This window comes from Rhincodon typus, chromosome 10 (genome assembly GCF_021869965.1).
Source record: "Rhincodon typus isolate 14 chromosome 10, sRhiTyp1.1, whole genome shotgun sequence".
Lineage (NCBI taxonomy): Eukaryota > Metazoa > Chordata > Chondrichthyes > Orectolobiformes > Rhincodontidae > Rhincodon > Rhincodon typus.
The window spans coordinates 62,394,098-62,419,097 of NC_063341.1; the positions used below are offsets into that span (position 1 = coordinate 62,394,098).

General features: G+C 38.6%; 1 protein-coding gene across 4 annotated transcripts in view; it reads right to left on the reverse strand.

The window, feature by feature from the left end:
* ptbp2b (polypyrimidine tract binding protein 2b) overlaps window positions 1-24,612 on the reverse strand; it is an 85,826-nt gene extending 61,214 nt beyond the window's left edge. For 3 of the 4 annotated variants that reach the window (XM_048601926.1, XM_048601930.1, XM_048601927.1), the window contains exons 1-3: window positions 24,536-24,589; window positions 13,119-13,191; window positions 6,281-6,453 (exon numbers count right to left, since the gene is read on the reverse strand). In XM_048601926.1, the coding sequence (XP_048457883.1) occupies window positions 6,281-6,453; window positions 13,119-13,191; window positions 24,536-24,586 (297 nt within the window). In that variant the 5' untranslated portion in view covers window positions 24,587-24,589. Of the gene's footprint in view, window positions 1-6,280; window positions 6,454-13,118; window positions 13,192-23,139; window positions 23,288-24,535 lie in introns of all 4 variants that reach the window. The other variant, XM_048601929.1, reaches the window with a different exon arrangement.
* Between the last annotated feature and the right edge of the window lie 388 nt (window positions 24,613-25,000).

Genomic DNA, 25,000 nt, shown 5'->3' on the forward strand with positions numbered 1-25,000 from the left:
AAAATCGCCATATCTGTACAGCAGAAAGTTCACATTATCAAACAGCTTCCACTATTCATCAATCGCATTACAGCCAATTTGCGTTAACAAAACATGCATTATAGCAGAACTTCTAACTTTTTTCACACTGGTATTATTCACTTCAGCTATAACAGGTATACATTCATTTACAATAAATATTACAATGCAAATTTTCACACATCTTTTCTCAATTGCTTTCAGTTGGAAATTAATGCCTCACAACAAAGTCAAAAGAAGCACCATTGCACTTAATTAACTTTAGTCACAAGGAAAAAGCTTGCTTCTGTGAGCATTTGGAAAAGGTGCTGGATTACTGTGTGGAAAGCTATGGACCCCATTCCTCCTGTCAGGAAAACTCACCCCATTACATCAGTGATGGGAGGAGGATGTTGCAGGGAATCCACATACTGGCTAACTCTATTAACAAGCTACTTAAAAGCTTGCTATCCCAAATGCTGCCAGGATTCAGTGGTGGTCAGGGATTGTCCTCAGCTGGCATGGATTTTCCATGCCTCCTGAAGGCTACATAGCAAATATTGCCAGTGGCCCCTCGGAGATTCCTTTCCACACAAAATTAGTCACCAAAAAGAGGGACCTAGCATTGGGAAGGGCAAGCCCATGAAGAGCCATCCCACTGTCCTTATATTTGACCCTTGCTGATGACTCCAGTGTCCTACTTACCTTCTACTGGGATACCACAAATTATCTTGACAAAGGCTTTACTTTCAAAGTGGCAGCACCCGCTGCTCCCAATGGAGAAATGGGCAATTCAATGGAATTGCCTGTACTGAACAGCTCTTTTTTTTTTCTGACTGACATGGGTTTGATTGCCATAGCTGGGACCCTAAATCCCAGAGAATGTGCAGTGCTAGCCATAACACTATTCCAGCCCTAAATATATGCTTTAAAAAGGTGTTGTAAAATATTATACATGGGCATGGAGCAAAATAAATCTTTAACCACACATATCATTAACTAAATCACCATCAGTAAGGTAAACTTGGCGAGAACATGATAATCACATCCTCTCCCACTCATTTTTTGACTGGGCACTTCATTATCTTCCAGGCGCAACATCAAGCTCCCAATTTGAGACCTTTTCCTTGCATGTTTTGTTTTTTCTTAGAGTTAGAGTTAATGTATTACGTCTGGGTGAAACTAAGAAAACTCTTTCATTTCTTGCATCAGCACCATGCAGTTTAGCCTAGAAGAATAACTCATCATTCAGTCTCCCCATCTTCCAGCCTTTCAGATCTTGTTTGCTTGGCAACCCACTTGTTAAAAACCTATTACATCTCTAACATTTCCCAGTTGTGATGAAAGGTCATCAACCCAAAACACCGACTTGGTTTCTCTTTCTGCTCCTAATTCCAACATTTTCTGCTTTTACTTTAGATTCCTGAAATATTCTGCTTTTGAATTAATCCAGATAATTCCTCAAACCAGTCTCAGTTCTTCTTGTAATGAAACAGTTACTCATGCCTGTTGCCTCCAGACATTATCATTCCCGCACATTAAGTCAGAGATCCACAGCACAGAGAAAGGGCCTTCAAACCAGCAAACCTGTGCCAGGCAAAAACCACAACCTAACTATTCTAAACTCACTTTCTGGCATTTGGCCCATAGCCTTGCACGCCTTAGCATTGCAATATATAGTTAAATACTTAAATTGTTTTTTTTTTTTTAAAAACAGGCAGTGAGTTCTAGATTCCCACTATCAATTGGGAGAGAAAAGTTTTGCTCACATCCTCTCTAAACCTCCAGGCCCGTGCCTTAAGGTTATGCCCCCGGTCACTGATCCCTCCAAGGGGAAAAAGAAGGTTTATTCCTGTCTACCCTGTAATGCCTCTCATAATTTTATACATCTCAATCATATATCCCCCTCAGTCTCTTCTGCTACAAGGAAAAGCATCTTCAACACAAAAACTCTCCAGCCCACGCAACATCCTGGCAAATTTCTTTTATATCCTCTTTAATGCAAATCACATCACTCTTATAATGTAGATTCCAGAACCGCACACAATATTTTATTTGCAGCCCAAGCAACTTTTTATACAGTTCCAGCATAAACCTCTCTGCTCTTAAATTCTATGCCTCAGCTAATAACAATCAAATTTCCCCATGTGCCTTCTTAACCATGGTTATGTATTTGTCCCGCTACCTTAAGGGATCGGTGGACATACACACAAAGTTCCCTCTGATCCTCCGAGCTTCTTGGGCTCCTACCACTCATCATGCATTGGTTTGCCTTTTTCTTCCTGCCAAAGTTCAACATCTCACTCTCACTCAAACTGAATTCCATTTGACACTGATCAGCCCAACCGACCAGTATATCGTCCCGTAAATTAAACTCCTCAGTAGTTAACATCCCACTAATTCAGTATCATCCATGAACTTACTGATCAACCTTCCCACATTCAAGTCTAACTTGTTTATATAGATCTAAAAGGACAGCAAGGCCCCAACAGTGATCTTTGTAGAACCCCAGTCAAAAACAAAACCCTGGACTATCACCCTCTGCTTCCTGCCACTCAGCCAATTTTGGATCCAATTAGCCAAATTCCTTGGATTCCATGGGTTCTTACCTTATCAAAAGCCTTGAAATCCAAGTATTGCACTCATCTACACACCTGGTTACCGCTTCAAAATAATTTAATCAAGTTAGTCAGACACTGCGGCCCCTTAAAAAAAAAAAAGCCATGCAGACTGTTCTTGATTAATTTCTACTTGTACAAGCGCAAATTAATTCTGTTCCTCAGAAGTGGTTCCAACAGTTTCCACATCACTGATGTTACACTGTCTGGTCTGTAGTTTCCTGGTTTATCATTTGCTCCTTTTTGAATAACAGTACAACAGTGGCTCTTATTGAAGGGGCCCAAAGGTTACAGGGAGGAAGCAGTTGAGACTCATATGCCATGACTGGATGGTGGAGCAGACTCAAATGGGCATAATGGCTTTATTCTACTCATATCCTATGATCTTACAGCTGTCCTCCTGTCGCTGCGGGGGAATTAAAAATTACTGCAGTGCCTCTGCTATTCCCTCCCTCGTCTCACTCATCAGCCTAGGGTACATTTCATCCAGCCATGGAGATTTATCTATAATTAAGACAGCCAGATGGGTCAGAATCTCCTCTCAGTCCACGCTAATTCTTTAAGTATATCACAGTCCTTCTATCTATTTCTATAGACAGACTCTCTCACAAGTGAACACCAACAGAATAATCCATTTAGAACCCTACCTATGTCCTCTTGTTTCACGCACAAATTAACAGTGATCCTTAACTGACACTGCTCTGTCCCTAGTTATCCTTAAGTGTACTTGTACAATAAATTAAGATTTTCCTTAATTTTACCTGCCATTATTATTTCATGCCCCTCTTTTCCCTCTCAATTTTCTTAAGATTCCCCTTGCACATTCTACACTCGTCTGGCATTTCTGCTGTTTAAAGCCCTCCGTATCTGCCACGAGCCTACTTTTTTCTCTTTATCTAATCTTGTATGTACCTTGATAACCAGGGTTCACCGGATTTGTTGGTCCCACCCTTTATCTTTATAGGAACATACTGGCCCTGGACTCTCCCTGTTTCCTTCTTGAACGCATCCCACTGCTCTGACAGATTTACCTAAAAAGTGTCTGCTACAAGTCCACTTTGGCCAAATTGTACCTGACCATAAAATTTGGTCTTTTCCCACTTTAAAAAAAATCTTTTATCCATTAAAAATCTGTTAAAGTACTACATAATTATTAGGCAACAATACCCAGCATAAACTAAATTATTCTTCAGCAACTGACAGTTTCTTAGGATTAATTCTATTAGTTAAAAGGAAGGAAATTAGGTCTCACTAAACTGTTTTGAGGGCCATTCACCGCAAGTATAGAAAACATGCCCAGGTAATCAAAGTATTATTTCATGGAATGGAAAAAGATGCAAAGTTTAGAAAAAAAATCAGTAGCTTCATTGTGCTTGTATGCAACCAGATGAACTCATCATCGACGTATTTAGCTTTTTGAACATTTTGACTAGTAATGTGTTAAAAAACACACACCATACTCCTTTACAAGGCATCCTTAATAACTACACTGAAATACAATCAGAACAATTCAAAGTAGGGATCTCATTTAACTTGCTCAGTAAGGTTATGCTGCTTGGCCTGCTGTGTTCATCCAGCTTTACACCTTGTTATCTCTTATTCTAATCATACTTGGCTATATTCCTGAAGGTTAATTAAAAAAAAAATGTACAGCTCATGTTTACAAGCATTTTCACACTATGTTGTACTGCCACTCGTCAAGTAGCACTTTCCACCCAGGACATCTATTCCATCTTTTATTCATGCTCATGCTACAAGGTACAGATCAGAACATGGACTCATTTCTGATCATCATAGATAGGGACCTTGATCCTTTAGATCATCAGCATTGTATTTTTAACACTGAATCAGATTTAAAAATAAACAACAGTTATACTGCTGACATTCAAATAAATGTTCTCCTTGATTTTGTGAGCAAGTGCAAATGCTGTGATCCTCAAAAGTGCACTGGGAGGGGGAACGGAAATATTTGAACAGGCAAATGATGTTAGGCAAAGTTAGCACGCATACAGCAAGTGCTCTATCAAGGAGACTCCATTTAATATTGCTTTGCCCTAACATAAATTAATGGGGCCTATATGCTTGTCGAGTGTTGTAAGATTTAATTTTAACATCATTACCAATGCCATCCAACTAGGCTCCCTGACCTCCAATTAGTGGCCGTTCACCACTTCAAATTGAGGTTACAACGCTATGTTGATATCGGAGTTACAACCTCTTTGCATTGCCAACCAGGTGGATCAGTGAGGGGAAAAAAAAAAAAAAAAAGGCCCAAACCTAGAATGAGCAGATTGCCTTATGAGGACAGGTTGGACAGGCTAGGCACGTACCTGCTAAAGTTTAAAAGGTGACTTTATTGAAAAAAGGAGCAACGAGGAGCTAAATGACCAGGAGGATGAGATCACTGGTAAGGAAGTACCGTTAAGCAGCAAGTTAAATTTTACTTCCATATTTTAACTTTTTTTCAGAAGTTTTATTAACATAGGAATTTGATGTATAAAAATCAATTTATAAAGTAGGTAACAGTGTGGAGCTGGAGGAACACTGCTGGCCAGGCAGCATCAGAGGAGCAGGAAAGCTGACACTTCGGGTCAGGACCTTTCTTCAGAAAATTTATAAAGTTTAAATGTTTTAAATTTGATTTTTTTTTCAGATAGAAAGCCTTAAAAAGCTCACTACAGTTTTAACATTGGCTTCACTTATCCTCTACCCCTTCTCAGAAATATGACCGCAACTTGAAGCGAGGACTTACCATAAACTTGGAGCCGAGTAGGTACTTTGCTCCTAAAACCTGCATCATCATCGGATAAGATGACGACTGATCCGAGTACTCTACGACTGTCTGCTCCGATAATCTTTCATTCCCTTATCAGAATCTATTCAACTCTAATGCAAAAAATATTCAAAGACTATACTTCCATCACCTTTTGATAAAGGAGTTCTAAAGCCTCGACATCTCTCAGAAAAATTCTCAGCTGTCCTAAAAATGGGTGTTGCCCATTTAAATCCTCCTACATGATGAAACACCCCTTTCACATCCATCTTGCATGTTTCAATACAGCCACCTTTTAACTTTAGCAGATATATTCCTAGCCTATCCAACCTTTCATAAGAAGGCCCATACCAGGTTTGGGTTTGGTAAACCTTCTCTGAGCTGCTTCCAGTAAATTTATATCTGGCTTTAAATTAGGCATTCAATACTGTGCAAGGTAATCTAGGTGCAATCTCACCAAAATTGCGTACAACCGAGTATGACCTCCTAACTCTGGTTTTCAATTCTACTCACAATAAAAAAATTCTTTTGGCTTTCTTAATTACTTCCTGCATGTGCATACAAGCCTTGTGCAACTAATATACGAGGACATCCAATTCCATCTGCATCTCAGACCATTAAATTTACTTAAAATACTTCAGATAGCTTAGCACACTTGTACCAATTTTTCAGAGACAGACAGAAGTCATTCAATGATTGTAACAGGATCTACTTTACACTTCAACAGTTAAAAGCTTTTTCTAAAAATAATAAAAACAGTTATGCATTAAAATAGCTCAGAATAGTTAACAGTACTCACACATCTCAAATGAAAGCATCAAACAGCATTTCTGGATATATTTGCTTTAAACAAGAATACACTGGACAGCAATTCATTCCAGATTGTACATACCTGATTTTTCCCTTTCAGCATCAAAATGTTGGTAACCTTGCCAAATGGTAAACCCAAAGCTATGACCTCAGTTTCCGTAACTTCACCAGGCAGCTTCCTAATGTGGAGAACACGGGATGGTGCACCAATCATCTTATCGTCACCTTTAAATTTTTTGCTGTCACTGCCATTAGCTGCAGAACATAAAGAAAATCCATTTTTAGCTAAAAATGGAAAAGAGTGAAAAATCTGTGTCCGCAAAAAAAAATTAGTCTAGCTTTTCGGCAAATAATTTTGAAAAGATAGAAACTGCTAAATAAAAACTAAATGAAATAACACTGCTTCACCCTAGCAAATTAGTAGATCAGACAATTCATGCAAATAAAAGAAAAAAAATTATCAGTTTTCAGTATCTCAGTACTGAACAAAAAAAAAAAATCTGCAATTCAAGGCGTGGGGTACGAGAGTAACCCTTCCAAGCAGTAACTAATATTTTTAACCTACTGTTAAGGAAAATAGTAAAGCTTTGTTTTTCTAGAAACCAGGACAAAATATTGATCAGATTATATAGTTCCAGTATAAAAATGCCAAAATCACAATGGAAGGAAACAACACATTGAAACAGAAACAAAACAAAAAAAAAACAAAAATCGGGAAATCAACTGGTGCAGGCCTTTGTACCAATTGGTCATTAAATGCCATCAATATTTTTTAAACCTAATTTCTTTATTGCACAAATTTGTTTCGAAAGTGTGGTAACTATATCCGACATTAACATGGATCATTTGCCTCCATCCATAACTGGGCAGTCACAAACTGAAACAGTGGATTTTAATTCAAAATAATTAAATAACAGAATTTCTACTGCAATATGGTTAACTTTCTTCCCAGTCACAAAGGTATCTATGCAGATACATTTTTAGCACAGGACAGTGATTTTTGTATGGATGTTGAGATGAGCATGAGAATTAATTTTCTTGTTTGTGGGTGGAGCAGAATCACCAAGAAGCTATTATTAGCTATATACTGACTTCAGTAAAAGAAAAAAAAATGTTAGCAGAATGAAATAATTTCCTATGGTTGGACTCCACAACAAGGGAGCATAATCCTAATATTTCAGCTTGGTTATTCAGAAATGTAAGGAAGTGCCTCTTCAGAAAAATCTGGAACTCCATCTCTCTACAAAATATTTGACCTAAATGCATTTTGAAATTTTCAATGGAGAGTACCAAGAATTTTGTTAGGCATGGGTGTTGAAGGGTACAGAAGCAAAGTGAATAGTTGGAGTTGATCTACAGATCAGCCATAATGTAACTAAAAGGCAGATCAAGATCAATCAATTGAATAGCCTCTTTTCAATTTCTACCTCCTTTGACAGAAGAAGTCAACACCACTTGTGCAATTTTCTGGCAAAGTAACAAAGCGAGGGCAGATGATATTTGGATTTAACATGGAGATGCAACTTAATACCCACTGTGAAATCAAAGATCACGTTCTTTAACATTTGATTTTAAATTTTCATTGTGGAATAAGCTTTTATTGACAACTCTAAATTGTCCTTGAAGGTGGCGATGAGCTAACTTCTTGAACCGCTGCAGTCCACTTAGATAAAAGGAAAGTCAATCTTGTCCCAGAGGACCTCTTTAGGTAGACCCACAACACTGATAGGGAGGGAGTTCCAAATTTTCACTCAGCAATACAGAGGAAAAGCAATATATTTCCAAGTTAGGATGACAACTGACTTGGAGGGAACTTGCAGGTAGTGGAAGCCCCTTCTATCTGTTGCCCCTATCCTTCCAAATGGTAATGGTGGTGGGGTTTTTAATAAAGTGCTGTCTCAGTATCCTTGGTGAATTTTTGCAATGCATCTTGTAGATAGTGGCAGCAATACGTACCATGTATTGGCAGTGGGGGAGAAGTGAATGTTGGTGGATGCATTGCCAATGAAGCAAACTGCTTTATCTTGGATGACATCAAGCTTGAGTGTTGTTGGAACTCCAGTTATCCGGTCAAGTGGGGAGTGTTCCATCACACTCCTGACTTGTGTCTTATGGATGGTGGACAGGCTTCAAGAAGTCAAGCAGTGAGCTGCTCACTGCTAGAGTTCTACCTTTTGTTTTGCTCTCATCGGCACAGTATTTGTATGGCCAGTCTAGTTAAGTTTCTGGTCAAAGTTAGCCCCTAGAAAGTTGATTCAGGAATTCAGTGATGGTAATGCCATTGACCATTAAAGCATTATGGTTAGATTTTCCCTTACTGAAGATGGTAAGTGCCTGTCACTTGTGAGGGATGAATGTTAGACCACAGACCACAAGATATCAGAACAGAATTAGGCCATTTGGCCCATTGGGTCTGCTCCACCATTTGGTCATGGCTGATACGTTTCTCAACCCCATTCTCCTGCCTTCTCCCATAACCCTTAATTCTTTTACTAATCAAGAACCTATCTTTGTCTTAAATACACTCAATGCCGTGGAGTCCACAGCCTTCTGTAGCAATGAGTTCCACAAACTAACCAACCTCTGGCTGAAGAAATTCCTTCTCACCTCAGTTCGAAAGGGTCGCCCTTTCACTGAGGCTGTGCCCTGGAGTCAGAGTGTCTACTATTAGCAGCAATATATTCTTCAGTTCACAGTATCCAGACCTCTCAGTAATCTGTAAACTTCAATAAAGATAGCCTCTTATTCTTCTAAACTCCATACAGTACAGACCCAGAGACCTCAATTGCTCCCAATATGACAAGCCTTTCGTGCCCAGGATCATTTTTGTAAACCTCCCCTCTAATGCCGGCATATCCTTCTCTAGATATGGGGCCCAAAACTGCTCAATAGTCTAAACTGTGTTCTGACCATGGCCTTATACAATCTTGGCAGTACATCATCACTCTTCTATTCTAGGCATCTTGAAATTTTTGCTAACATAGCATTTGCCCTCCTAACAGCCAACTGATTCTGCATGTTTACCTTATGAGAATCTTGAACTAAGACTCCCTAATCCCCTTCTGCTTCAGATTTCAAAAACATTTCCCCATTTAGAAAATAGTCTACATCTCTTCTTCCCACCAAAGTGCATAACCTCACTTTCCCACAATGTATTCCACCTGCCACTCTCCTAGCCTGTCCAAGTCCTTCTGCAGCCTCCCTGCTTCCTCAACACTATCTAACTTTGTGGCATCTGCAAACTTAGCAACAATGCCCTCAGTTCCTTCGCCCAAATCGTTCACGTATAACATGAATACATGTGTGTTTCCAACTCCATCAGTCACTAGCTGCCTACCAGAAAGACTTTATCTCCACTCGGTCTTTTATCAGACAGACTGACCCTGGAATTTGTCTTGCTGCATTTGGATATGGACTTTTGCAGCTGACTCCTCGGATACTGAAATCATCAGCAAATATCTCCATCTTGAACCTTATGATGGATTTAAGATCATTGATGAGAAAGCTGAAGATGATTGGGCCTGGAAGCTCTTGCTTGGAAGCTCTGGAGCAGAGATGACTGACATTCAACACCTCGAACCATCTTCCTTTGTGCTATTTTCCATTCATTGTAACTGCCTCTGGTGTTGCTTCAGGTTCCTTAGTGTCACACTCGGTCCAACATGGCCTTGACATCGAGGACAGTCACTCTTCCCTCTGGAGCTCAACTCATTTTCCCATATTTAAACCAAGGCTGTGATGAGTTCAGGAGCCGAGCAACTTGAATAATCAGTGAACAGCTTATTAAGTGCTACTTGATCACACTCTTGATGACTCCATCCATCACTGCACAGTAACGGCGTGATAACTGGTGAGGTTGGATCTGGCCCAGAGGAACATCTGCAGTGATGTCCTGGAACGAAGATAATCGACCACTGACAAAAACCAGGAATCCGTGTACAAGGTTCAACTCCAACCTTCTGTGGGCTCCTTAATATCACACAATCAAAGGGCAGCCACTCTCTCCATATCTCGAGTGCAGTTTTTTTTAAAATATAAGACAATCAACCCATCCATCAAGGATCAAGAGTAGGTGATATTGGCCAGGGTGATTTTGGATTGCTTTTAGTGGAGGACATACCTGGGTAATTTTCCACATTGCCGAGCAGATGCCAGTACTATAGCTGCATGAACCAGCTTGGCAAGGGGCACAACTAATTCTGGAGCACAGCTCATTTTGGGGCAGTTGGCATGCCCTCCAGTATTCTTCAGTGGGGCAGAGTTAATCCTCTAGCTTGATTGTAATGGTAGTTTAAGAGATAAGCCAATAGATTGCACTGCTGTACAATTCTGCTGCTGATAGCACCTCATGGATGCCCAGTCAAGATGTTAGATTTGTTTGAAGTCCACCCCATTTTATATGGTGCTAGTGCCACACAATATGTCGGAAGTTATCTTTAATGTGAAGATGTGAATTCACCCCCTCAAGGACTGTGCAGGGGTCACATCTACTGTCACGGACAGATGCATCTGCACTGGTGAGGAGGTCAAGAATGTTCTTCCCCTTTGTTGGTTACCTCACCACATAATCCAGACAAATAGCTATGTCCTTCAGGACTTAATCAGCTCAGTCAGTGGTGTTGCTGAGCCACTTGGTAACGAACACTGAAGTTCCCACAGAGAGCAGTCTGCACTCCTTGGCATCTTCAGTGCTTCCTCCAAGTGGTACTCAGCCCCAGGTTGGGACGGTTAGGGGTGTTGGCATTGGTCTTTGGACTATGGGAGGAAATGCATGCAGACGAACGGAGAATCTGCAAACCGCATACAGACAGTTGCTTGAGACTGGAATCAAACCCAAATCCCTGGCACTGTGAGGCAGCAGCACTAAACACTAAGCCATGCCCCCAAAGAACAACAACCAACAATGGTTTTGCGGTCATTAGACTTTTAATTTCAGATTAGTGGAATTCGAATTCAACTCATCTGCTTTGGGGAATTCAAACACGAGTCTGCATTACTAGCCCAATGATAATAACACCCATCCTCTCCCTGGGATATAGTCAAACAGAAAAACTCAGCAATTTGGGAAGGAGAAAATTAGATCTAATTGGATTAGAAGGATTTCTTTGCAGTAAAACACTTGGCTCAATCGAGTATTTTAAGCTATTTTTCTAATCGACCTGTTCTGAGACTTCAATTACACACCTCTGGAGCAGGTGGGATTTGAACCCAGGTCTCCCAGTTCAGGGGTAGGAACTCTTACCTCTGTACTATAACAGGGTTCCCATAAAATTTGCATTATAATCACCCAAAATAGGCTAATCAATTCGGGTTCCCACACAATCGTCTTTACTTTGCACTGCAAAGCAAGTAGTCCGTACGTCAAGAAGACACCAAGTTTCAGCCACTAATAACCATGGGGGATTCTGTTCTGACAGTTGGTCCTTCCAATAAATCAGGATATAAATCAGAAGTTTAATGCAGTTCAGGTACAAATCAGCCATAATCTGACAATTGTTGAATGGAATACACTTGATAGTTGAGAGTTCATTGAAGTATTTGTAAGTAGATTTTCCTTTTTTAAAAAAAAGTTGCCCCGTGATTCAATATTCTCCTGCATGCTGTCTATTTCCTATGACCATTAAGTATTGGGCAAAAAGTACGAAATTCAGGTATTCTTGGCCAACTAAAATCACACCCAGACAGCCCCCTCTGTTTTTGTAATAAAGTACGTTATTGCAGCACATTATTGCTGTCAATTCCACATCACGTGAACCATTCTGACATTCATTTAATACGAATCCGAGACCATTACGTGGGATTATACATTACATGAGGACAATGACATCAGGGAGGGGGAAAGAGGAGGCCACTGCAGAATAAAAGTTGTCAGCTAGATTATAAACTATGCATTCAAAAGATTAGTTCAAAATCAATAGGAAGAAGTTCTATTCATAACTGCCATGACTACTGCAGTGATCATCTCAGGTACTATACCATAGCATTCTAGAGATAGACTACCCTCTCAGTAATTTGGAGTAACATCCATTTCTACTGTGCAAAAGCCACAAAATTTGTTCATTGCTATGCACAATGCCAGTCTATCACAGATGCACAAGTGATCTGAATTATCTCAAGACTTCAAGGTTAGAACTTAAAAATAGAAAGCTGAAAAAAATTCAATAGAGGCCTGATCCTAAATCCAACTGGTCTGGGCACCTAATTGACTCAAATCATTGTCAAGACTGAACAGGTCACCATTGAATAACAGTTGCATTTATTTGGCTCTTACTTGTACCTGAACTAAACATAATAAAAACTAGTTTATCATAGCAGTTCTTTTTTAAAAAAGTCAATTAAATTCTCGAGTGTGAAGAGCTACTGCACTGGAGTATTTCAGAAGATTTCTCAATGTGACTGGATATCTGATTTGAAGATCTAGGAGACTGCTATAGCAGTGGATATTTAACTTTCCTACACTCAGTGTTCCTAATTTCAGATATGCTGCTAGAGAACCAAGATCAAAAGGACAGTAATTCATATCGATTGTTGATCATCATTACAGGTTCACAATTCAAGATGGCCCATCTAAGCAAATGGGCAAGCTTGTGAATCTTCTCCCTGGATTTCTGTGTTCCAGTAAGTATTACTCATACAATACCACCCCTCAAATTTATCCTGTTGGGTAGATTCCGATTGTTTTCTCCCAATTCTCATTTGTCAACTGTGATAGCAGTCCACAGACCAAAAAAGCATGATGGGGTTGTTATTTCAAATAGAATCATCAAAAAGAGCAAATACATCACCTATGCATAACCATCCTTCCATGTAGAGAAGCACATACTCATTCAGTACTGTGCGCTTAATAGTTATCAATTAAGGCAAGAGTTATGTCAAAATAAAAAGAACTTTTGCTCTAAAACATGGACTAGCTGACCTACCAGTAACAACCACACTGCTCATGGTAGAGTTTGAGCTGCTAAGAATGGTGCCAGAAAGTTCGTCAGATCCCCGCTGCAAAGAGAAAATACAAAATCCATTAATTCAATACAGTGACGCAGAACACTACAACAGCTTTCATGCACTGATTTTTGTTTTTCAAAATGGTTTCTGAAAACCACAATGATTAAAGTGCTTCCTCATATTGCTGCTAAGCAAAACAAAGTAAAAGCCATAATCAAAAATTTATAGGAATTATGAAATCTGTGGAACATTGCCCAAATCAACATAACCAAACATTAGTAAGGGACAAAACAACAATGATAAAATACATTCAGTTGTACCAACCCTTTACGTTACACAAAGGTTATTATTCAACTAGTTCAGATTTAAACTTTTTTTTCAGGATTATTTTAAATGAGCCTGCCTATCCCTTGCTCACAATCACTAACAGTTGTCACTAGGAATATAAAGATGCAATTTTTCTGTAAGGACAATTTGTTACCTAATTGGAAATACAAGGCATGATTATGTAAAGTAAAAACATTACCAGCCACTTTAACTCAAAGGATCCTACGAACAAGTTTGCTGATTGAGTTGTGATATTTCCTCCACCCAACTTATAAATTTTGTTGGTTATATTTATTAGGTTACGTGTCTTTAGCAGTGTTAATAATCTAGCTTAGGGAATTATACAAAAGCCACTTAATATTCAAAAAGCTTTAGCACATTTGTTGAAAAGATATGAAACCAAGTTCTGAGTTGCAGTAAATGATCCACAATCCATAACAATTCAAGCCTTAAATGCTTCAGAAAAATCAGTCAAATTTGTAGTTGCTTTTCTTACATCCTGGTCGCATATTTAGATTTTGTGGGTCGAGAGTTCTGGAAAATGTCATTCTTATCAATTTTGCCTCATTGGTGGATAAGTGCCAATGCAGAAAACTCAAAATCCATCAGCATTACTGTATTATATGAATTATCTGTGTTATATGTGGTCCCATCATTTGCAACAGTTAAATTCTGGGAAATCCTGACAAACAGCAAACATTTTTATAATGAGTCAATTGGATAAGTTGCAACCATCTAAAATTGACAGGTACCGTACAAAGATAAGTTTCCAATAACAAAAATGTTTTACTGGAGAAAATGTAAACTAAATATCAAATTTGTCGAACTGCCCTTTAAGAGATTCACAGCACTATTAAGCGTTACAATGAGTAATATGGTATTCGTGACCAAAACATGTACTTTCCAGGCCAAGAAATACAGCTTCACATTGCTGTGTTATCTTGGGCTTTTCTTTTTCAACAAAATTTTGTTTTTAAATCTTCAAGTTTTCTTTGGTTATTGTTTTTTAAATGCACATAAGCAACCATTGGACCCACATTAGATAAAATGGTGCACGATATCTTCTGTGGAGAAGTAAATCACTGAATGGCAAAAACATGAACTGTTGAGCTGTGCATGATCTCTGCCCATAACATATCGAACAGAAATACATTTTATATACACACAATGCATTTGCCTTGCAAATGTGTGATTTATATATATTTGAACAACATTTGCTTTTGAGTTTTGAATTTTGAAATAGTGGCATATGAGATTTTGGTTTGCCTTAATAGGTTTAATGAACAAACTACGTATTTCTGTAGTCATGGCAATTTCTTTTAAAACCGTATTTGAGAGAAATTTTCTGGCAAATTTCCTGAGTTTTGTTTACATTGGGAGAGTTTAGGAGCGAACAAAGTAAACAGGGTAGTACATAGGCTTTCAGATAGTAGATTCTGGGAGTAGCTACTCTGGTCTTTGGGGAAAAACACCACTAGCTTGAAGAAAGGCTTTAGTTTCACTTTTGTGGAAGTCTTGGCTGAAGTTGGATGTGGGATACAGGATGCTCCTAAAAAAAAAAGGGAGGTTGCTTAGGACTGTTAAGAGGTTACCATGATGTAGGAAGCTTAATATAAACGTTCCAGACCAAAAAAAGTGTTTGGATAAAAACGTGAAGCGGTTATATGAAGGTGAGAAAAATTCATGCTAAGTTAGATCACAAACTAAAATGCCATCAGATTTGCATGACCAGGAATTGAAGCCACAACTAAGTCAAACCCTATGTAGGAACAAATTACTGCAGATGCTGGAATCTGTACTGAAAACAAATACAGAGCTCTGAAGAAGAGTCATCTAGACTCGAAACATTAGCTTGCTCTCTCCATGGATGCTGTCTGACCCACTGAGATCTCTAATGCTTTTTGTTTTCAGTAAGTCAAACCCTATGCAGGAAACAGAATAGAATTCTCTTATGTTTGAGTACTGCAAGGTGACATTGTTGGTAAAAATTCGATCATATTAATGCCACGTTTCAAGATCTTTATGTACTATAGAGTAAACAAAATTATTTACATATTCTAGCTTTATTCCTTTTACGCACTCAACTTCCGTTTTATTTTAAATCCCAAATCTACAGCATTGCATGTTTGTGCTTCAGTGAAAAACCACTTTGTTAAACCAAAAGAAAAATCAACCCAGAATTCAATCTGGGATCTGACTTGTCTGGTAATAAGTCAACTGGGATCGTATCACACTTAATACCTTGAAAAGCTTAAAGGTATTTACATCCACTTCCCTTATTAGGTTTAAAAAACAACAATTGAACATTTTGCTCAATAAGTACTAACTCCAAAAAAATTTCTAGCCCACAAATCTTACAAATATTTATCTTCCTTTTGTGTTTCAGCTGTCATGTGAATGCAATATTGTGAAATATTACCTGTATACTAATTTAAAAAGTTATGAAAACAAAAATAGGCACCTCAAAAATAAATTCTGTTTAGGAATAAAATTTATAAACACTAATCCATATCCTGAAGAGGTTCAAGGCCAAATGCAGACTACAGGTGAAGTAGTAATAGATGATTAGGATATTAATCCTGTTTAGAAGAAATGCAGGCATAATATATGCAAAAGTTATTCTGCACTCAACATAAGATTGTAACAAAAAAAAAAATCTATATTTATATAGCACTTAACATAATGAGACATCCCAGTGCTTAACAAACATTATGAACCAAAATAACTCTTCGCATGGCTCAGTGTTAAGTTAAATAACCAAAAAGGTATGTTTTAAGAAGTGACTCAGAGGAAGCAAATGAATAGATAAGCAGAGTTATCTCAAGAGGGAATTCCAGCTGCTGGGCCTGGCAACAGATGGCAGGGACACCAATGGTACAGCAATTAAAACTGGGAACACAAGAGACCAAAATTAGAGGCACACAGATAACTCAAAAAAAAATCTGCCGCTTGGTTTGAAATCTGTATTTGAGGTGTTCCCATTTAGCGTAAATGGTTCCTATTTCACTGTCTTTCAGAACTGGCACTTGCCCCAAATATATTCAACTAAAAACTGGAGGGGAAAATAAACGCTCTAACAATAACAAGGATACATAAGAAAATAAAGTTCCGTAAAACATGAATGTGTGATGGGAGATATTCCGTGTCAGCTAAAGGTTTTTGTCTATTCTTGCCATCAGTAAGACTATTGCCAAACTTTGTATGTATCCATGACAGCCCCACAGTTGGCTGGGATTTCATTTTACATTATGCCACAGCAAAGTAACGGTACCAAGAACAGACTAATCTTTTCTTAAACTGCAATTAAAAACACTGTCTTGTTCAGTTTGATTGAGGAATAAACTCAAATCATAAAATTCATTTAAAAAAGTTACTCAACTTTAAATAATTGCAGATAATGTTGTGTCATAACTTTATGCGATCACTACAAAGTATATAGCTTTCCAAGTGGGTACCAATTCAGAATATATAAAATTGGGAAAAAAAAAACTGAAGCTGTGTTTAAAACATTACCATTCGGGTTGGCATATAAAATCGTTTGACAGGTCCACAAACAAGTTAACTCAAAATAAAGATACTGCTGCACCATAAGCATGCATAGCTTGAACTAGGAAAAGGAAATAACGAGCGAAGAAAACACATTATTATCAGCTGAAAATATTTCTTTTTCATGAATATAGGAGCCAAAAATGATACGTTACCAATTAAATGCTTTAGAAACAAACTAATGTTGGGTGACGCAGAAGTAAAATCCAAAATGAAATCCTAAATTGACCTATTCACAATTCATATTAGGTACCCACAAATTCAATGTAAACATTTCAATATTAAAAAAGTTTATTTGAAAAATCTGACCTCAAACCAAATTACGACAGAAATTCAGCTTTTAAAAGTGTCAACTCATCTTAACAAAATACACCTTATAAATTGAGCATTACAGAAGCCTTCGGTCCTGGCTTTACAATTGCCTGAAAAAAAAACAACATTCAAAAGAAACTACATTAGGCAAATTAATCTTTCCTATGTGTGCACCTAATCAACCAACTGCTTTGGGTGACAATACATATTATCAATGTTTTGAAAAAAAATTGAGAATGATCAAAGCAATTAAAAATGTATTAACTTCAAAACAGATGTGACAACTATTACTCCCTATGGAAAGGTAGATACTTTAAGCTTTAACCCAAACACAATGCATTTCTATAGCTGTAATTATCCATGATTTGCACTCAAAATTAGATCTGGGGCTCTTGTAGAGTAGTGGTAGTGACCATACATCTGAGCTGGGAGGCCTGGGTTCAATCCCACCTGTTCCAGAGGTGTGTAATTAACATCTAAACGGATTTAAATATCTAAGAAGCTAGTTGTCTGCTATATTTATCCTCTTGCTGAGTGACAAAAGTTCTTTTAAAAGGAAAAAGTAGAGGGGAAAACGAGAAAAGCTTTAAATGGACAGCGTATTATGGAATTTCATTAGTTTTTGATTAAGTGAAGCCATTTCAACCAGGCTTAGATCAGCTTTTAGCTAGCCACTGTGGCCTGCAAATCAGACAAAACTTCTAAAATTCTCTTTCCACTGAACTGACCAAAAGCATGAAAACCAAAGCTAGAGATGTGTATTTAAAAAAGACAAGTACCATGATGCAGTGTACTAATTTTTTTTTAATAAATCCAACAATACTGACACACAGGAGCTCACGCTGGCTAATTTTGTCACTGTAATATTAATACCAACTTAATTTTTAAGATTTATCATGAACAGAAAATAAGAGCAGATATTGTTTTTTCTTCCTTTTACACTTCCCATTCTACCAATTTTCTACAGTATCTGAAGTTCTTGCAAATTTCTTGCACTCAATTTAAACAGTACTAGCAAAGCTCAAGGCTATGATAAAATTGGAGCACTGCTTCCTTTTAAATAGAAAATTATTTTGACTAACTTAGTAAGGTTTTAAGTATGCTTCAATGTCTCCACTGTTTGGGTTGATTTTAAACAGCGACTTTTGTAATCATTAGGAATAGACTACAGGCCTCAGGCATTCAGTATCTCTATTACTTCTTTGCTTATATAAGAAAGCATGAAAGTAGCATTGCATCTGTGATGCCACAACTTCTACTTAGATTTCTGAAATATCTTTACTTTACACCTTTCGTCCCCCCTCTGCTCTTTCAGTTATATTGTGCACTAGCAGAAACCAAGAATGCTGGAGAAACTCAGCAGGTTTGGCAGCAATAGTGCAGAGAGAAACAGAGCTAAAGGTTTCAAATTCCATATAACTTTTTCAGAACTGGAGGAGAAATTCTGAAAGACAGTCATGCTTGACCTGAAACATTAATTCTGTTTCTCTCTCCACAGATGCTGATAGACTTGCTGAGCTTCTTCAAAATCCGGTTTCAGATATCCAGCATCCACAACATTTGCTTTTACTTGCAGGCCTGCTAGTGCACTTTATCTTGCTGAAGGGTACAATTGCAAGGCTAAATAGTTAGAATGCTACTTGCCCATAACAGAATCACTGAAGCTGAGCCAATCCTTTCACTGTCCAAGGGGCTTATAAATGCCAAAAAAAGCATACTGGGCATTGTCAAGGATCAGACATGAATTCTGGCAAAATTTACTGACATTAATCCTCGGAAAACAAGTCAACAGAAGCACCCTAATCACAACACAGAAAGTCAGGGGACAAGTAAGAGTTGTTAGTGCTCAAGTTCAACATACCAAAACAACACAAACAATAAGCCATTACCAGTTTTCCTGTCAGACCACATCAGTTCTATTCATAATTGCAAAGATTCAATAAAAAATAGCAGCATTTGTTTTTATTTGTTACAAAAATCCCAATCGAGAGTATTAAACAGATTTTGTAACAATAACACCACCGTTGCACAGGTGGCCAGAACAAAGCTGTCCACATGCTTTCAAATTATTTGCACTGCATCATCTTAACAACCTTAATACAATTTGCAAAATACCAATACAAACTATTAGGATTAGGTAATTTAAAAAGTCATATCTAGACTGTCCAAATGAAGACTTAATAACAAAATGCCCAATTCCTGTATTTAATCCCTGACCCACTAAGAAAGTACTGCTTTGACATCGGTTTAAAATTTATGCAATTCATCTAGAACAACAGCAATGGAAAGCAACCAAAGTCTCCTGCGAAAGCTGAGCATTTGATTATAAAATACAATAAGGAGAAAAGCACTGCAGAATAGTGAATTCCAACTGAAACCAGCGATTGATTTTATGATAGTCCCATGAAAATAATTTATCCCATATTGGAAAAATGCTTATGTGGATCTGAAGAAGGGTCACTGGACCCGAAACATGAACTCTGCTTAATTTCCACTGATGCTGTAAGACCCGAGTTTCCCCAGCAATTCCTGATTTTGTACAATTTGCACAAAATACAATGAGTTTTTTTAATTCATTCACAGGATGTGGGTATCAGCGGCCAAACCAGCATTTATTGCCCGTCACTAAATCCCCAGAGGGTGGTTAGTTAATGGTTGACCACCTTGCTATGGGTCTGGAGTCACATGCAGACCAGACCAGACCAGGTATGGACAGCAATTTCCTTTCCTAAAGGACAAGGTTAGATCACACGGAATAGAGGGAGGGGGTGAGGAGTACAAAACTAGAGGGCATAGGTTTAAGGCGAGAGGGGAAAAGATTTTTTAAAAAAAGGGACCCAAGGACTATTTTTTCCCCCACACAGTGGGTGGTGCATGTATGGAACGTGCTGTCAGAGCAAATGATGCAAGATGGTACAATTATAACATGTAAAAGGCATCCGGATGAGCATATTAACAGGAACAGTTTAAGAGGGATATGGGCCAAACATAGGCAAATGGACCTAGATTTATTTAGGCTATCTGGTCAGCATGGATGAGTTGGACCAAAAGGGTATTCTTCCGTGCCATATATCTCTGACTCTACTAGTGAGCCAGATGGGTTTTTCTGACAAATCGACAACGGTCGCACTGTCATCAGACTCCTAATTCCAGACATTTATTGAATTCAAATTCTACCATCTGCTGTGGCACGATTCAAACCATGGTCCCGAAATCGTTCTTGGGTTAACATCTCTGGATTAATAGTTTAGCAATAATACCTCCAGGCCTTCACTTCCCTAAAATGATGAAAAAAAGCTGCCCATTTATCTTGTTTAAAGAAAGTGAAATTGAGACATCAATGATGGACATAATAACGAAAGACCTCACTTTGGAAATAGTCAGAACTGCAGATGCTGGAGTCAAAGATAAAACCGTGTGGAGCTGGAGAAACACAGCAAGCCAGTCAGCATCAGAGGAGCAGGAAAATTGACTTTTCAGGTCGGGACCATTCTTCAGAAATGGGGAGGGGGAAGGGGGCTCAGAAATAAATAGAGAGGAGGGGTGGGGCTGGGGAAGGTAGGTGGGATGGTGATGGGTTTGTGCTGATGTTTCGGGTCTAGAACCTTCTTCAGAAATGGGGGAGGGGAAGGGGATTCTGAAATAAATAGGGAGAGAGGGGGAGGTGGACAGAAGACGGATAAAAGGAGCAGATAGGTGGAGAGGAGACGGACAGGTCAAGGAGGCGGGGATGAAGCTGGTAAGTAGGAAGTAGGGGTGGGGCTTGAGGTGGGAGAAAGGACGGACAGGTTAGGGAGGCGGGGACGATCCGGGATCCCCTTCCCCTCCCCCATTTCTGAAGAAGGGTCGAGGCCCGAAACGTCAGCTTTCCTGCTCCTCTGATGCTGCTTGGCCTGCTGTGTTCATCCAGGTCTACACTTTGTTATCTCAGATTCTCCAGCATCTGCAGTTCCTACTACCCCCAGATTTTTGTAACTGGTTTTATTCATTCAAGTGGTGCGGGCAACACTGGGTAGGCCTGCGTTTATTGTCCTCCCGTTAAAATTATGATGAGTTACTTTCTTGAACTGCTGCTGACAGCGTAGTGCAAATATACCATAGTGGTGTTAATAAGCCGTTTCCAATATTTTGATCCAGAAAGTTAACATCATTTGTACATCTGCATGGTGCTGCTTGAGGTACGTCCTCCTAGACTCTTCATTTAAACAGGATTCATCTACTACCTGACTTGGTAACCATGACAGAAATAGGGATATGCCAGGCCATGAGCTTACAGAACGTGTTTGAATACAACACCTCACGATCGCCCAATCTGGAGTTGCTAGATCTGTTCTAAACCTATCCCATTCAGCACAGTGATAGTTGCCACACAACATGATACCAGGGGTACCTTCAGTGTAAGGCAGGACTTCATCTCTACAAGAATGGTATGATGGTCACTCCTACTGATACATCTTCTACAGGTAAAAATCAGTAATGATGATTTTCTTCTGTCATTGGTTCCCTCAATCCCAGCTACAGGCCCAGTCCAGCAGCTGTGCCCTTTAGGTACCTTTTCCGCACCAAGCATGCCTCTTCTCAATGTTCTTGTCTTTCAAGATGATCATTGTGAATAAGCATAAATTTGATAAAAACTGCAAAACACCAAACGAGAATAATCTATTTCCTACACCTTGTGAAAGATTTGTGTAAAATATATAACTTTGCAAGGAGTCCTGTAATTTTGCACTTCATCATAATTCCAAACAAACACAAACTCTGAGACCTAGGTCTCGGTCACCCCCTCTATAACTGAATCTTCAACTTCCTGACTTGTAGACCATATAGACAGTGATCAGTAACAACAAGCGACAACACCACCTCCACGATAATTCTCAACACCGAGCCCCACAAGGCTGGGTAGTCAGCCCCCTACTGTACTCTTTATACACAAGCGTGTGTAGCAAAATTCCACCCCAACTCCAATTACAAGTTTGCTGACAGCACCACTATTTTAGGTCAGATCTCAAACAATGACAAGACAGAGTACAGGAAAAAGAGATTGAGTGCTTAGCAGCATGGTATAAAAACAGCAACCTCTCCATCTACATCTGCAAGACAAATGGAGCTGGTCATTGACTTCAGGAAGCGAAGTGGAGGGCAAGCTCCAGTTTGCATCAAAGTTGCTGAGACATAGGTAGTGCAGAATGTCAAGTTCCTGGGAGTGATGATCTCCAACAATCTGTCCTCTACTTCTTCAGGAGGATAAAGAAATTCAGCATTTCCACAAAGGCTCTTACCAATTTTTATGGATGCAACATAGAAACCATCCTATCTGGAAACATCAGTGTGGTATGGCAACTGTTCTTCCCAAACTCACAAGAAACTAGAGTCATGAACATAGCCCAGTCCATTATGCAAACGAGACATCCATCCACTGACTCCATCTACACTTCCTGCCATCTCAGGAAAACTACCAACATAATCAGAGACCCCTCCTGCCCCAGTTACACTCTTCCGTTGGACAGAAGATGTAAAAGTTTGAATACACGTACAAACCGATTCAAGAACAGCTTCTTCCCCGCAGACTTTTGAACAGACCTCTCAAATATTAATGTTGATCTCTCCCTCTGCTCCTTCTCCACAGCTGTAATACTGTATTCTGCACACTGTTCTGCTACCGAGACACTTTTGTACGGTACAAACTGCCTGTAGAGCAGGCAAAACAACACTTTTCAGGTGTATCTTAGTACACATGACAATAAATCAAATTAATTATTTTGCATAGTGGTTCATGTAATAAACTTAGTCATCTTCCCATTTCCAGCAACTTACCCCAATTATTTTTCAAGTTGCCAATAAAGGAAATAAACAGATTTCCAGATATGAATGCATTGGCTCAAAACCATAAAGACTTGTCGGTAACAGCTGTTATTTTTGCCTTACTCCAGCTAAGTTACTCATTTGTTTCCCAATGTAATTTCTTGAAGAAGAAATAACAACAAATATAATTTGAGAACAAGAATGGAGTACAAGTAGTATCAATTTTTTAATACAGTATCAACTACACACAAGCAAAAGTCAATAATATTTCAAATGTACTGATATGATTTTAATGCAAATAAAATTGCTACAAATGGTGTAGGGATGCTCTTAGTTTTTTTGAGATAACATGGCATGTTGAAAACACAATCAAAATAACATAAGTAAAACCAGATTTATTACAGAAACAAACATCAAAAACATGCTAAACCATGATAAAACACTAACTAGGACTCAACGGGATATTGTATCTACTTCTGGGCATCGTGAAGGATGCACTGGCCTTGGAGAAGATACAGAGACTGTTTTCTGGAATTGTAAGCAGGGGGCGGACTTCAGCTACGTAGGAAAACTGGAAAAGGTAGAGCTGTTTGTCTTAGAAGACGGTGGGGGGGGTGCGGTTAAAGTAGCATTCAAAATCACAAATGGTTTAGATTGAGTAAACAAGGAAAAACATTCCAGCAAAAGGGTCAGTTACCAGAAGAGATTCGAGATGGCAAAAGAACCAAAACCAGTGAAAAGGGTGATAAATGCAAATTCAATATTAATATTTAAAAGGAACAATAATAAAATTTAGAGGGGTCAGGGGAAAAAGGGCAGGAGATTCACCGAATATCTCTTTCGAGCATAATGGAAAGTAATGGACTTTTCCTGTGCGGTTTCGTTTTATAATGATAAACAGAAGAACTAGAACAGTGCTGGAGTTGAAGTAGGAGTAAGATTACTAAAGGCATCAAAGTTGAATTACTAAACCTGCAGATTGCATAACATAACAAATTCAACTGAATTGCTAAATAATTTCAACATTCACATTCCCTGAGTTCAAGTTCCAATTTTGGCTGGTCTTACCCATGAGTAAACAGAATTTATTTTTACATTAGGCAGGGGGAATTGTGCCCTAACCATTAATAACTTTCTAATGCAATTGATCCAAGCCTTAGTAATTTCAATTTACCTAAAATTCTTTAGAATATGATGAACTGGCAAATTAAGGGCCTTCATCAACTACTGAGCAATAATCAGTAAGTTCTAATGGGCAGATGCATTTGTATTATGGGGTATACTAAACCACAGGCCACAATTCGCATATACACTTTAAATGATCTATTTTGAGTCCTTTGCAGATTCACACGTAGAAACATACAAATAGAAAAACTACAAATACATAAACAAATTGTTTGACACCTACCTTTAGGCCAACTGTAACATCAGTAAGAATACTGTAAGAGGAAGGCATCATATTGTAAAACCAGAATTTCATTCATATCACAATCAAAACGCCCAGTTACTATTGATTCAACAGTAAAAGATACTCAGTAAACTACTAGGCATTAAAGTTTTTTTTTGGTACGTGTGCGCGCGTTATTTATTATGCCTTTTATAAAACAGAACTGCTGACTGCACAATCTGGCTCGGAGCCATTGCTGAAGACCCGTTCTCCATATGCCTGACGTTCTTTCAAATATCACATCCCTCTCCTTGTTATTAACTGTTCCATCCGAAGGTTTTGACGTTAATAAAATAAAATTTCCCTTTACAAAATAAAAAGGGGCGGAAGCCCAGTTGATCGGAAGCAGTACAAGTAACTATGTAAATGAAGCAAAAACCGTTTAAATGGTTTATTTTGCGGGAAAACACAGAGCGGATGGGAAGA